This window comes from Thermobia domestica, chromosome 7, assembly GCF_964235325.1.
Source record: "Thermobia domestica chromosome 7, izTheDome1.hap1.1, whole genome shotgun sequence".
NCBI lineage: Eukaryota > Metazoa > Arthropoda > Insecta > Zygentoma > Lepismatidae > Thermobia > Thermobia domestica.
The window spans coordinates 81859387-81872009 of NC_137460.1; the positions used below are offsets into that span (position 1 = coordinate 81859387).

The 12623-nt window shown below is 35.0% G+C and overlaps 1 protein-coding gene across 1 annotated transcript in view; it reads right to left on the reverse strand.

Moving 5' to 3' along the window:
• Positions 1 to 163: 163 nt before the first annotated feature.
• LOC145690236 (uncharacterized) overlaps positions 164 to 12623 on the reverse strand; it is a 139719-nt gene continuing 127259 nt past the window's right edge. The window contains exons 4-5 of the mRNA XM_081764926.1: positions 9663 to 9989; positions 164 to 986 (exon numbers count right to left, since the gene is read on the reverse strand). Of these exons, the coding sequence (XP_081621052.1) occupies positions 923 to 986; positions 9663 to 9989 (391 nt within the window). The 3' untranslated portion in view covers positions 164 to 922. The remainder of the gene's footprint in view (positions 987 to 9662; positions 9990 to 12623) is intronic.

The following is a 12623-nucleotide window of genomic DNA, read 5'->3' on the forward strand; positions in this document are numbered from 1 at the left end:
TACACTAAACAAATTCCAGTAATAGTTGCATTAAACGGATTTATGCTGAAAGTTTTAAAAATTGATCCACTGTGTACTACCCTCCCCTATATATATATATATATATATATATATATATATATATATATATATATATATATATATATATATATATATATATATATATATATATATATATATATATATATTTGCACAGGAGAACAAAGTTCAATTTGAAGATACTTTCAGATCACTTGTGAAAACGTGTGCAGTATACGTATATACTGTATATTCCTAAGGAGAGATTAACAACTTTTCCCAGCATACAAATCTCACATGTCAGTGTGACAACTAACAGAGCGAAAGGCAGACAAGACCAAAAAGAGACATGTAATGTTTTGCTATTATCATATTGATATAATTCATAAGGTTGAATTTTGTTTAACTGTACGAATGTATATGTCACGTTTTGCCATCCTTGGATAGATATAACCTCACAAAATAACGATATTACATTACTTATTTAGAGAACGCAGCTAGCAGTAGTTTGCACTCTATATTTGTTTGTTCATTCGAAGATAAATGTCCCCATTCAATACGTTAAAAATAGCAAGGCTATAATATGTAGTCCAAATCTTGTATACTGCCGCCTGGAAACAAACTCACGCCTACTTATTGAAAGGCGCTCTGCTTTAAAAGTTAGACGCATGGTATTACGAAAAATCTTTCTGATATTGATTTTAGGATGAAGTTGTGAAGAAACCAATGAGAGAAAACATTTTTTTTTAAATCTATAAGTTTTATGTAAATGCAATTCGTAAAAGTAACAACTTTTCATAAACTTTACAGCATAATAAATATACTTTACGTATGAACATAAAGAGAAAGGAAAAAAGAAATGAAGGATTTTTAAAACACCAGCTCGGGATTATACTATTCTTATTTAGCAGCTTGACATTAACGTGCTCTGACGTACAATTCTGTATTCTGTTGGAGTCAGCATTCCCCTGCAAATGGAAAATAGAAAGAGATTATTTTTAATGTAGATATATCAAGGCTACAATGAAAAGATGGATTCAGAATTAAACCAAGCAATCATGAGACAAATTAGTAACCTTGTCTTTCGACTTATTCGTGGACAATAAATAGAAAATGTAAAATATAAACAAAATTGAATGATCAAGTGGAGAAAGAAATAAAGTGTCGAACATTGTTTCTTGTTTCATTACAATGTTTACCTTAACAAGTTATACACGTCGTTCGCGACTAAAATGCACTACGTTCCTGAACGCAAAATGTACAGGTATTTGTCGACTTACGACCGAGTTCAGTTTCTACTACGCGGTCGTAAGTCGACCTAGTCATACTGATGTCGGTTAGACCTAAAACATATTTTTTTTTATCAATCGTCGGCCTATAATTCAGGCTGCGTTACTATATCAATACAGGGTGGCCCAAAACTAGGTATGCACTTATGCATTGATCAAGTATAACGTTCTAGTTTATGGGTTTATTTGCTTCTGCTGTTCAGAGCTTAAGGTATAACTAAAAATACATTAAGAACAAATAATAAAGAAACTAGATCTACCTGCTTGATAACAATAAGAAATCATATGAAATACAGTGAGCTGATCAGTACGGGACTGTATACTATACCTACTTTTGGGCCACTCTGTACAGTATTTGCTATTTTCATTTACGGAAATGTTTATTAGAATCACGCAGTGAGACTTACAACATTGTACTGTTAGTACGTCAGTCTGTCCGTTACTCTACCTACAGGATAACGAACGAAAGCGAATTTTTGAATTCCGTGTTTTAGTAAATATTTAAAGCGATTATCTCGAAACGAGAAGTACATTTTCAAATTCGAAACGAGACAAGAAACATGACAATTCTCGCTCGAAAACGAGACGAGACTTTTTTCCAGTTCTGGGCCCCTCCTTCCAAAAGTTCTTAATTTCTTTTTAAACAATATAGGCTACTTGTTTTGTCTGCACCAAGAGTGCACTCACGGATTGTCGACCCGATCCGAGTAGACTCTAATCTTTCGCCTTTGGACCCCTTTTAAGGAAAATTTCTAGGTATGTGTCTGGTTTTATGTTACTATACTAGGGTATTATAACCCACCTTTCCAAAGGAAGATGTCAGGACGCTTCATGCAATTTGCCACTTTTCCAAAGCAAAATATTGGGACATTTCACGTAGTTATTCGGGGAGGGTGGGAGATGTGCCAGCATTTCTTTTTTCCATAATAATGTAATATAACCTTTCTATAGTGAAAAACAAATCATACATATCTAATTGATAGAGGGGAATTAAGAAGGCACATTCGCGAAGTATCCCTTCGGGATTCGTATAAAATTGATTCAAATGCAAAGTTCTCCGCCACCTAATGTGTATTGTACTAATTTTAGCGGCCCATACCGGTAATTTTCATAGTTATGGGCCTTCATATATGCGAAATTCAATAATACACTACTATAACGCTTGGACACAAAATTGTTCTTTAGTTTCTTTAGATGTAACTGGACATGAATGTGGGCACATGCAAAACAAATTGGATCAAATACTCCTTCTCTGACACATGTTACCCACCCCGGCCATCATATTGGATTCAACTTTCGGTTTTTCAAATGGGAATAGCTGCAAATGATATATCAAATTCATGTACAATTTTCTCAAAAATTCACTGATGTAGTGAATTTTACCGTAGCTTGTACCATTTGCAAGGTACTGCATGTTAAATTCCTTCACCAGACACTTCATGAATTGACATTGCAGAGTAATATCAGTTATGTTTTTGATGTTGACAAATCAAGACATTTTCTAACTGGAAAAATACTGTAGGTATAAACGAACTCATTACAACATTGGTGTCATAATCTTATTACATTTCTATGACTGATTGTTATTATACTATAGCACAGTGGCGGCTGGTACTATATGTTGCATGGTTGTGCAACTGGATATTTTTTTAATACTAAAACTATTTTTAAGTATTAAAGTAGTGTATCAGTAAAAAATAAACCTCTACTCTTGAGCGCGAAACAGTATTGATGCATTTCTGAAAAAAGTCAATCAAAAAAAAAAAAAAAACGGAAAGAAAGAGAGAGATTTACATGTCCAGTGGCAGCGAACGTTGCCACTGGAAGCAGTAACATTGAGCATATGGCAGCGAGCTCCTATCTCTTAACATGGGGAAGTGGATTTATTCTTGCATCGCTCCTATCTTCCCGTATTGGTCTCATGCGGTTGCCTTTCGTCCGCAACTGGTCAGCTTCTGTAATAGTTACGAATTCCTCCGCTTAGCAGCGCTAGCAGGGTGAGCGAGATACAGACGCTTGGAAGAAAGAAGTTATTCACAAAACATAAACTCGCAAAGAACAAATATAAGTCTGGTGGTAGCAGGGACGGATCCAGGCTGAAAGTTTGGGGGGCGGTCGTTCGAAGTCAATAGATTTTATTTAACATTTATAATACAAAGGTGAAAATTCTTGGGATAAGATTTATTTTTTAAAAAATCCTATTCTGGGGGGATCGATCGAGTCTCGAAGAAGAAAATGTCTTACTACTGGTCTAATTCCTAGCTCTGTGTCTTTCATGCACATGATTCTGTGTTCGATTTCCGGCGGAGAGCATAAATTAATATCAAATCATTCACTTCCAATACTCATCTGTCTTCTTTAGCCTAATTTGCTGGAATGTTAAACTACTTTTTTTTTTTTTTTTTTTCATTTTCGAAGGAAAACATCTTAGATTTCATGCTTCTTTACAGACAAAAATACGTGGTTTCTGAAAATGGACTTTTTGTACCGTATATTTATACAAAGAAATGCTAACAAAATGCATATTGTCGGAGGAGAGAGGTGTTTCTGGACATTAAAGAAAATAAAGCGGAAAATATTTGCGGTAGCGATGCTTTCTATTCAGAGAAACTTGGCGAGCAGCATTTCAGATTTCAATAAAGTCATAGAAAAATTTGAAGCCCAAAAGATGGAAGAAAGCATAGTTTGTATAATAAACATAGTCTAAAATAATGCATAGTTTATATAATTAAATAATTTTGTTTAACTGCGTGCATGCAATTTTCTTGCTTTTTTTCTTCTTTTCGGATTAACGCCATCATTCATGGCTTACAGCACATACTATATATTCGATTTATCTCGTGTTCAATAACATGAGTGTAGAGGTTTTGTATATAAATAGTATATAAACGTACATTGATAGTGGTTGTTTGAAAAAAAGGAAATAGCTTATATATAAAATCAATATTAGAGAAATGATTTAATCAATAACATACAAATAGAGCTTAAAAGACTTTCCTCTTCATATTTCCTGAATATTTTTTGGATAAGACTCAAGAATGCTGGGGGGGGGGGGACACTTGCACGTACCTACATACCTTTGATATTGCAACATTGCAACCGGTGCTTGTACAAACTACGAGCCGCTACTGCTATAGCAAGGAAGTATTTTATTACAGTCAAAATGCATAATGTAAATCCAGATACGACCAGATTTGGAAGACCTACATTTCTGTATTGGCGTATGTGTGTCTGTATGTATGTACGTTCAGAGAATATTTCATCAATGATAAATCACTAAAAAGATTACATATACACATGGGGCCCTGCACAACTTTCTATTTGGTTCAATATTCGTGAAGTGCCTCACATTTAAAATGGAATACCTTGCAAACGTTACAAGCTACGGTAAAACTCACTACACCAATGAATTTCCGAGAAAATTGTACACGAATTCCATGTATTCCTATTTGAAAAACCGAAACTTGAATCCAATATGGTGGATCCAAGATAGCGGCGGGAATCGGTAACATGCGTCACAGAAGCAGTAGTTGATCCAATTTGTTTTGCATATGCCCACATTCATGTCCAGTTTCATCTAAAGAAACTAAAAGCAATTTTGTGTCCGAACGTTATAATAATGTATGATTGAATTCCCGATATATGAAGGCCCATAAATATGCAAATTAGCGGTATGGGCCGTTAAAATTAGTACAATACACATTGGGCCGCGGACAACTTTGCATTTGAATCAATTTTACACGAATCTCGAGGGGACACTTCGCGAATGTACCTTGCAAGACAATTTAAATCATATAGGACCTATAAAATATAAATAAAAATATTGCTAATTTGAATAGTATGTTGACTATGTACAGATTTATATGTTACATACCTAAAACAGTAAATACAAAGTAAAAAAAAAAAATAGAAATAGTTAATAATCCCAATATTTTAATATACGTTGTAAATTATGTTGTAGGAGTAGTGTTGTAAATAGAAAAAAAATGTTCGTATTTTTTCCAAAATGTACGTTTTTTTAAATGCCTCTCGTTTTTTTCTAAATTTCGTTTTTTTCAATCATTTATGTAAACGTCAATTTAAGAATGAAGTATTTTTATGTAGGTAATTACCATAAAATGCAACATAAATTAAATGCTAGATACTAAAACGGAACAAATATTTTACAATATACTGTATGTGAGTAGCATACCTACTAATAATCTTGCTTTCAGTAGTGTTTCACGAATATCTATCTATTTTTTTTTTTTATTTATTTAACAATCACCAGAGGCCATTTTATACCGGATATCCAACAACAATAACAACAATGGAAAGGATTCGGAAAGGTATCGGCCAGGGCCTGTTTAGTAGGTAGTAAGAAAGAGGAGAGAAGAAGAAGAATGCAACTGATGAACAAGAAAGGAAGAAAGCAATCCTTACGTCAAAAAACAATAGATAACGGAGAACCGTAGTACATATTAGCTCCTAAATGCCTGACAAGTGATCTCCCAGTCATAGCAGAAGCTTATCATGATGATAATAACTAACATTTGAATAATTTCCTGTTTGATTAATATTTAATTACAAATTCAGAGCTGCCACACAGAAAAAGTGTTTTAAGAAGCGTGTATTGGTACACAAGCTTTTCCTTCATATCTATTCAGTCTATCAATACAAAACTTGGTACGCTCATTTCTTATCCCCTACAGTATTTTACAAGATATATTTGGATTGTATGCTTTTATCCCGGGACCACTCCAGAGGGGTCCAAAGTTGATGGGAGGAATTTCTGGAGGTAATTTTCCCAATATTCTCCCAATTTTTCCTGTTCAAGTACGTTATGGACCCCAATACATAGCATCTCTGGAAAGCTCGTTTCATGCTGAAGAGAATGAACTATAAACCATGACTTTCCAATAGCTATTTCAATAGCAATAGCTATTTCACTGCGAGTCTACGATTTTCTTTATACTAACAGGGTTAATGGGCCCCGCCCCAGGAACTTACTTCGTTGTCCATGGCACCTAATATCTTGTGCATGAACATATCTTTGTTATGTTTAGCAAATGGACTAGGTTTGATTCGGATGACCTATTGACACGTTTACATCCGTTCCTTGTAAGTTTTATCTCCTTGAAATGAAGGGCTCGTGAGATACGTTATTTTTGTCACAGGTATACATTTTAAGCACCCTCATCCCCCTTAAGATAGCTACACATTTTGGATGGTTGAATTGAAATTTTACGTCTCTTTCAGGATAGGCTAGGTGAGACATGGATCTACAGTTTAACGTGGGATCCCACCTACATGAGCTCCCACCGGGTATCGAATCCGGTCCTCCACGCCAAAGATGCGTATATTAAGTATATAGGCACAAGGGAACTAAGAATATACATTTTAATAAAAGTGATATGATAAAAGTACCGTTCGAGGACAATGCTCACTATGATCAAAAATTCAATTCAAACGGTTTAGCTTTTCCTCCATGATGATGAGACAGAACAATGTCGATTTCAGTATGGCACACTCGGACAATTTTTAATGAAAAGTTTATATCCTGGGTTTTGTCTTCCTAACTTGAAAGTATATGGAAATACTTTATTTTTACTATACATTGTAAACCCACTCTGCCCCTTGGGATATGCATCTGAATCAAAATGACAAAAAAAAAAAAAAAAAAAAAAAAATCGAGGTAGCTAGTACTATATATATTCCCGAGATGTGATCACAAAGAAGATCACTTTCAGCTTTATTTATAGAGATAATATCAGCTTTTGCATGGTGGAAAACTAAGAGAAACCTTGGAAAATCCCCAAACAATATGACAGGCCGCCAAGTTTGAATCAAAGACATCCGGATTACGAAAAGAAAACTTCATCGTTTACACCCTGAAAATAAATCAGAATCTTGAAAACAATAATAGAATTGTAATAGTTGATTGTGAAAATTTAGTTCGTGATAAGATTGTGTCAATTTGAGGTGTGATTAATTGTAAAGGAAGCATAGCTTCATCCTGATCGTTTGATCTAGAAAGGAAACAATAATTTCCTGTTCTGTGTTTCCTCTCTCTTTACCAAACTGTTTATTAACATGTTGATCTTCTTTAGTAGATAAAAGTAAACATTTTAAAAAAATCTGCTTCCTTTGTGGTTAAAAAATGTGATTAAGCATTTCCGTACTACAACTGTTCATTTATGTGTATAGTCCTCTGTGTAATTGTATTGTGTAATGACTAACTTTAAAATGTAATAACTCTTGGATAATTTTCTTTCTCCAAAGCTCTCTAACAGCATACATCTTTTGGATAATTTCAGTCAGCACTTTCTGTATTATGCAAACATGCACTGGTGTTGCATTGTACACCATATTACATAATTTGGTTTATCACAGTGTACACTAATTGAAAATTGAATTTTTGCATTTTCCCTCACACACCATTCTTCACTTAAAAAAAAAATAAAGTATGTTCCATCCCGAACATTATACTAACCCGCTAATTTCAACAGCACTTCGGGTAGTCTATCAAGCAAGGATAATATCCATAATTACTCCCATAGTAATTAGGGATGGGCACGAGCAAGTTCGAGCGAGTTTTCTTTGAAACTCGAACTCGACACGAAACTGACATCTTTGAGCTCGACTTGACAACTCGGCTCCAAAAATTTCCTCCAACTTGACTCGAATTCCGGTCGAGTTTCCAGCCGAGTCGAACCGAAATGTGCCAAATCAAGCCAAATATTGTGTGTAGTTTCAAGTACTCTCTTCAAGTATCCTAGACAGACAATATGATTATTATCAATGACACTACTACTACTACTAATTATTATTATTATTATTATTATTATTATTATTATTATTATTATTATTATTATTATTATTATTATTATTATTATTATTATTAACAACAACAACACAGTGTATAATCATGAAAGATAGGGGTTTGTATCTGAATACTAAAAACTAGTTGACTGCCGACTTCGACCGTGGATAAGTCTTCAGGAGACAAGGACATCGCATCGTTCACGAGGTTTTGGGTTTGAGTACCGGAGGAGCAAGTATTCGGGCTCGAACCAAAAGTTGTTAAAAGTTATAGGGCGCCGACTAAATATGTTTAAAACTGCTCAGCCCGGGTTTAGGGATGTTAACGGTTCGAGCGTCTTGGCTTACAGCTCATTCACTATCGAGCCGAATCGAGAAGTAAGCCGAGCCAACAGCTCTCCCGGCTCGAGCCTATGGCTCACCTGGTCGAATCGAATCGAGCTGATGGCTCACACCCAACCAAGCCGGTTCGAGCCATTGGCTCAGTTGAGCCGAGTCGAACCGAGCCGATGGACTCGTTTCAACGGAGTTGGCTCGAGCTGCTCGCTGAGTTGAACCGAGCTGATCCGGTTGACATTAGTACCTGGGTTAGGCTTCTACTTGGACTTCAAAATTCGACCGTGCAGGTCTCAGCCTTGATGGTAAGTGCTCACGACGTTTGAGGCTGTCTCGTTACAAAAATCTATTGTCGTCTCGTTATCAAGACGAGGCAAGATGCGAGTAGTGTCTCCTGTCGTGAGCAACACGACACGTAAAGTATTCCATATCAACTGCTTACATTTCTCATGACTTTCGCTTTCCAGTCTAATCAGACCAAGATTTCAAAACGAGTTACAACGAGCTAAACGAGCGAGCTATTTATCAAACTCGACTCGACTCGAAACTCGATCTCAAAAACAGTGACTTGACCCGGAATTCGACTTGAGAAAATTACCTTTGACTCGACTCGAAACTAGTTAGAGCTCAACTCGTTCTCATCCCTAACAGTAATACATGGGAAGTCGATTTTTGACTGTCCATATCTTGGGATGAACTGATGGATCACGTCTATTAAGCAACTCGATTCCTACCTTTCGAGTCTCTATAACCTGACTAAAATTGGTGGTGATCACTCAAGTAGTTATTGAGATTTTGTCTTTCCTGGGTGGACACACGGACAGGGAGAGCAAATATACGTATAAAAGAGTGTTTGGTAAGCCAAACTCCTTAAAAACAATATTAATAGCATAAAATAATTTAGTAGAAGATGCAAGACAGGAAATTCGAAATAAAGCGACCCATAAAAGCAACTTCTTAAGAGAACCGCCACTTAAATTTGAAACCTGCATAAACATTCTATTGCAAACAATAATTGGGTAAAAGTAAGAGAAAAATAGAAACCTTATATTTCCCTAAAATTTATTAAAGAAATATATGTAACACTCGTTAAATGCAATTCCAGAGGAGGATAAGGTCTGGACTCAGTGGATCCTCCTCATGGATGTGCTCCTCCCTCCGATCAAGGAACTATTAAAAGTTTATATCCATGGAACAGTCTTAATTCTAGAGACTCACCTAAGTATCGTATCATATGAGACGGTCAGTCCTTTGTCACACATCTTCTGGTAGAGTTGCCAGCATTCCTTCTCCTTAGGGCTACTAAACTGAGGCTCTTCTTTCTTGTCGTCATTTTGTTCTTCCTCACAGTCATTTTCTTTTGCAGCACTACTACGGTCTGTTTTGTCTCCAGTCACTTGCGAGTCAGATGTTAAAGGAAGCACTTGCACACTGTCCACACCACTGATGTTATTATCATCATTGGACACAAGTATATTTTCATTGGCACTATCGGAAGGGATTAGCTCTACAGTAATTTCATCTACTTCATTGTCCGGTTTCTTCCTGAAACAAATGAAAGTGACAAAAATCAAAGTTTAAGTTAAAATTGTAGTACATATGATTGGAAATGGATAAAATTCATTTATGACACAAAAACCTTTAGTGACAAGAAATATGAGAAAACTGCTACCGAGGTGGGGAAGGGATGTATCAATCAAAATCCCCAAAATTCTCAATGTTACAATTGATAAAGTGTCATTTTAAATCATTTAAGTCTCTCTGAAACGTTCTTGTTTTTGTAGGGATAACCTTTCTCTCTGACTTTTTCTGACACGTCCTTTTGATAAAATCCAACTTTATATATATATATATATATATATATATATATATATATATATATATATATATATATATATATATATAGTGGCGGATTCAAAGAGGCTATAGGGGCTATAGCCCTCCCCCTTGACGCTCAGGTATATAGTGGATAAAATGGACTTCAATCCTGCTTTACACTGGATAAAACGGCTAAATATGGTTTAGCCCCTCCCTTGATCATATCCTGGATCCGCCCCTGTATAGGCCTATATATATATATATATATATATATATATATATATATATATATATATATATATATATATATATATATATATATATATATATATATATATATATAAAAGTTTTTACGTCCCACTATTATGCCGGTTAGGCTAAAGGAGACGGTGATGATGAGAAATGCATGAAATGGTGGGATGAAGGAAGTGGGAGGAAACGGGAGAACTCCGAGAAAACCCACGAGCACGGTGTTTGTCCATATATATATATATATATATATATATATATATATATATATATATATATATATATATATATATATATATATATCAAGATAAGCTGCTGGGTTTTAGGTCACTTGAATATTCGCATTAAATAGACTGACCGTACCCGATGAAAAAATTGTTGAAATCCGTATAGCTGATGATAGATTACAAGACGTAACAACTAAAGATGTAGAAGGGTAATAGGCACCAAAGGTAATTTTTAAAAATATGCCATATTACATTCACCTACACCGAACACATTATCAGTCAGGGAGATAAAATCCTAATAAGGATCTCATGTTTTCACGAGCTCCGATCACGTTACATCAGTGCAAGTAAATAAAAGAATTAAGGTAAAAGCCAAAAAAAAATCTGAAATCATAAGACCTGCTGTAAAAATTTACTTTTGACAACACTTGTGGATTCTGTGTGAGGATGTTTCCAGAGGGCTGCAGTTACAGTAAACATATAGAGCTTGGAATCATGAATATTGAGCCGGTGCTTCTTATGGAATTGGAATTCATCTGAGGAAAAATGTTGGAAGTGTGTATAACGTTTTAGGTTATATAATAGCCCTGAATTCGTTAGGCTATATTAAAATTATAGAAATATTTCAAAGGTAATTCATATACCAACAGTTTAAATGATAACACAAGAAATCGAGGCATTACTCGAGGAGCGGTTATTCCAAATTTTGACACATTTCTTACATTTTCAGGTTAGATTAGAGCTTTGTATTTCTATTACTACAGCATGCACTAAATTAGAAACTCCATTACCACTTGCAGACTGACTTCAGAAAGGAACCGTATACATACACTGTGGATCTATGGCATAAAAACTACAGTGCATAAAATACGAACCAACTTGTGTTAGGTTACCACTAAAAAGCACAAATTCTATCTAATCGAGTAAGGGTAGGAGCGCAAAAGGGGGGCCCGAGCGTCCGTAGAAAGCAGGTGCGTCAGCGATGCGTGGTATAAGCGTAAACGATAGTAGAACACGTAAGTACATACAGTACTTTCACTATCCCTCAAAGTTCATTTTAATATGCTGTGCACTGACAGTACACACTCTCATTCTTCGCGGAAAATGTTTCACATAGTACTTTACCTATAAATTTTCTATTTGGTAACCGTCTGCTCGAGTGAACCCGAAATCGAATTTAATTGAACTACTGTATTTTTCGTGGATTTTCTGTATTTAACTTATCATTTTTATGATTAATCTTCTTTATAAACGAACTTACATACTTCTACTATGGATTCCTGGGATTCCTCACATACTATATATAGAACTATCTAGAAAGAACAAGTTTCTACATCAGCGTTTCCCAACCGGTGTTCCGCGGCACACTGGTGTGCCGCGAATGGGCTGCTGGTGTGCCACGAGGAAATGAAAACAAAATTATTAATTATTAGGAACCTAATTGCAAGACAGGAAATATGTGTATTTAAATTTCACATTACTATGAACCTCTACAATGAAAAAATACTGTAATTGTAATATATTATTGTACATACATTACTACTACATAGATTGTATTTCGAAAACAGAATTTTATTAATATTTAAAATTGTGACTTATATTAACCATGTTAATAAATTATAAGTTTCACACTGTGTTACCTATCTGTTAATTTTTAATGTTGAAAAAAGTGTTAATTATCATTGTTATGACCATTATTGTTTCTTTATTGTTACAGATTATTTCGTAATTTGAAATTTTAAAATCTCATTCTATCCTTCCGACAAAGCAAACACTCATACACGTGTACAAATTACCGCAATTCTGTTTTAAAAGTACAAGAGATTTGTTTGTTCGTTCGTAATTTAGTTATCTTCCTTGTGAAAGGTTGGATACATTCTTCGAA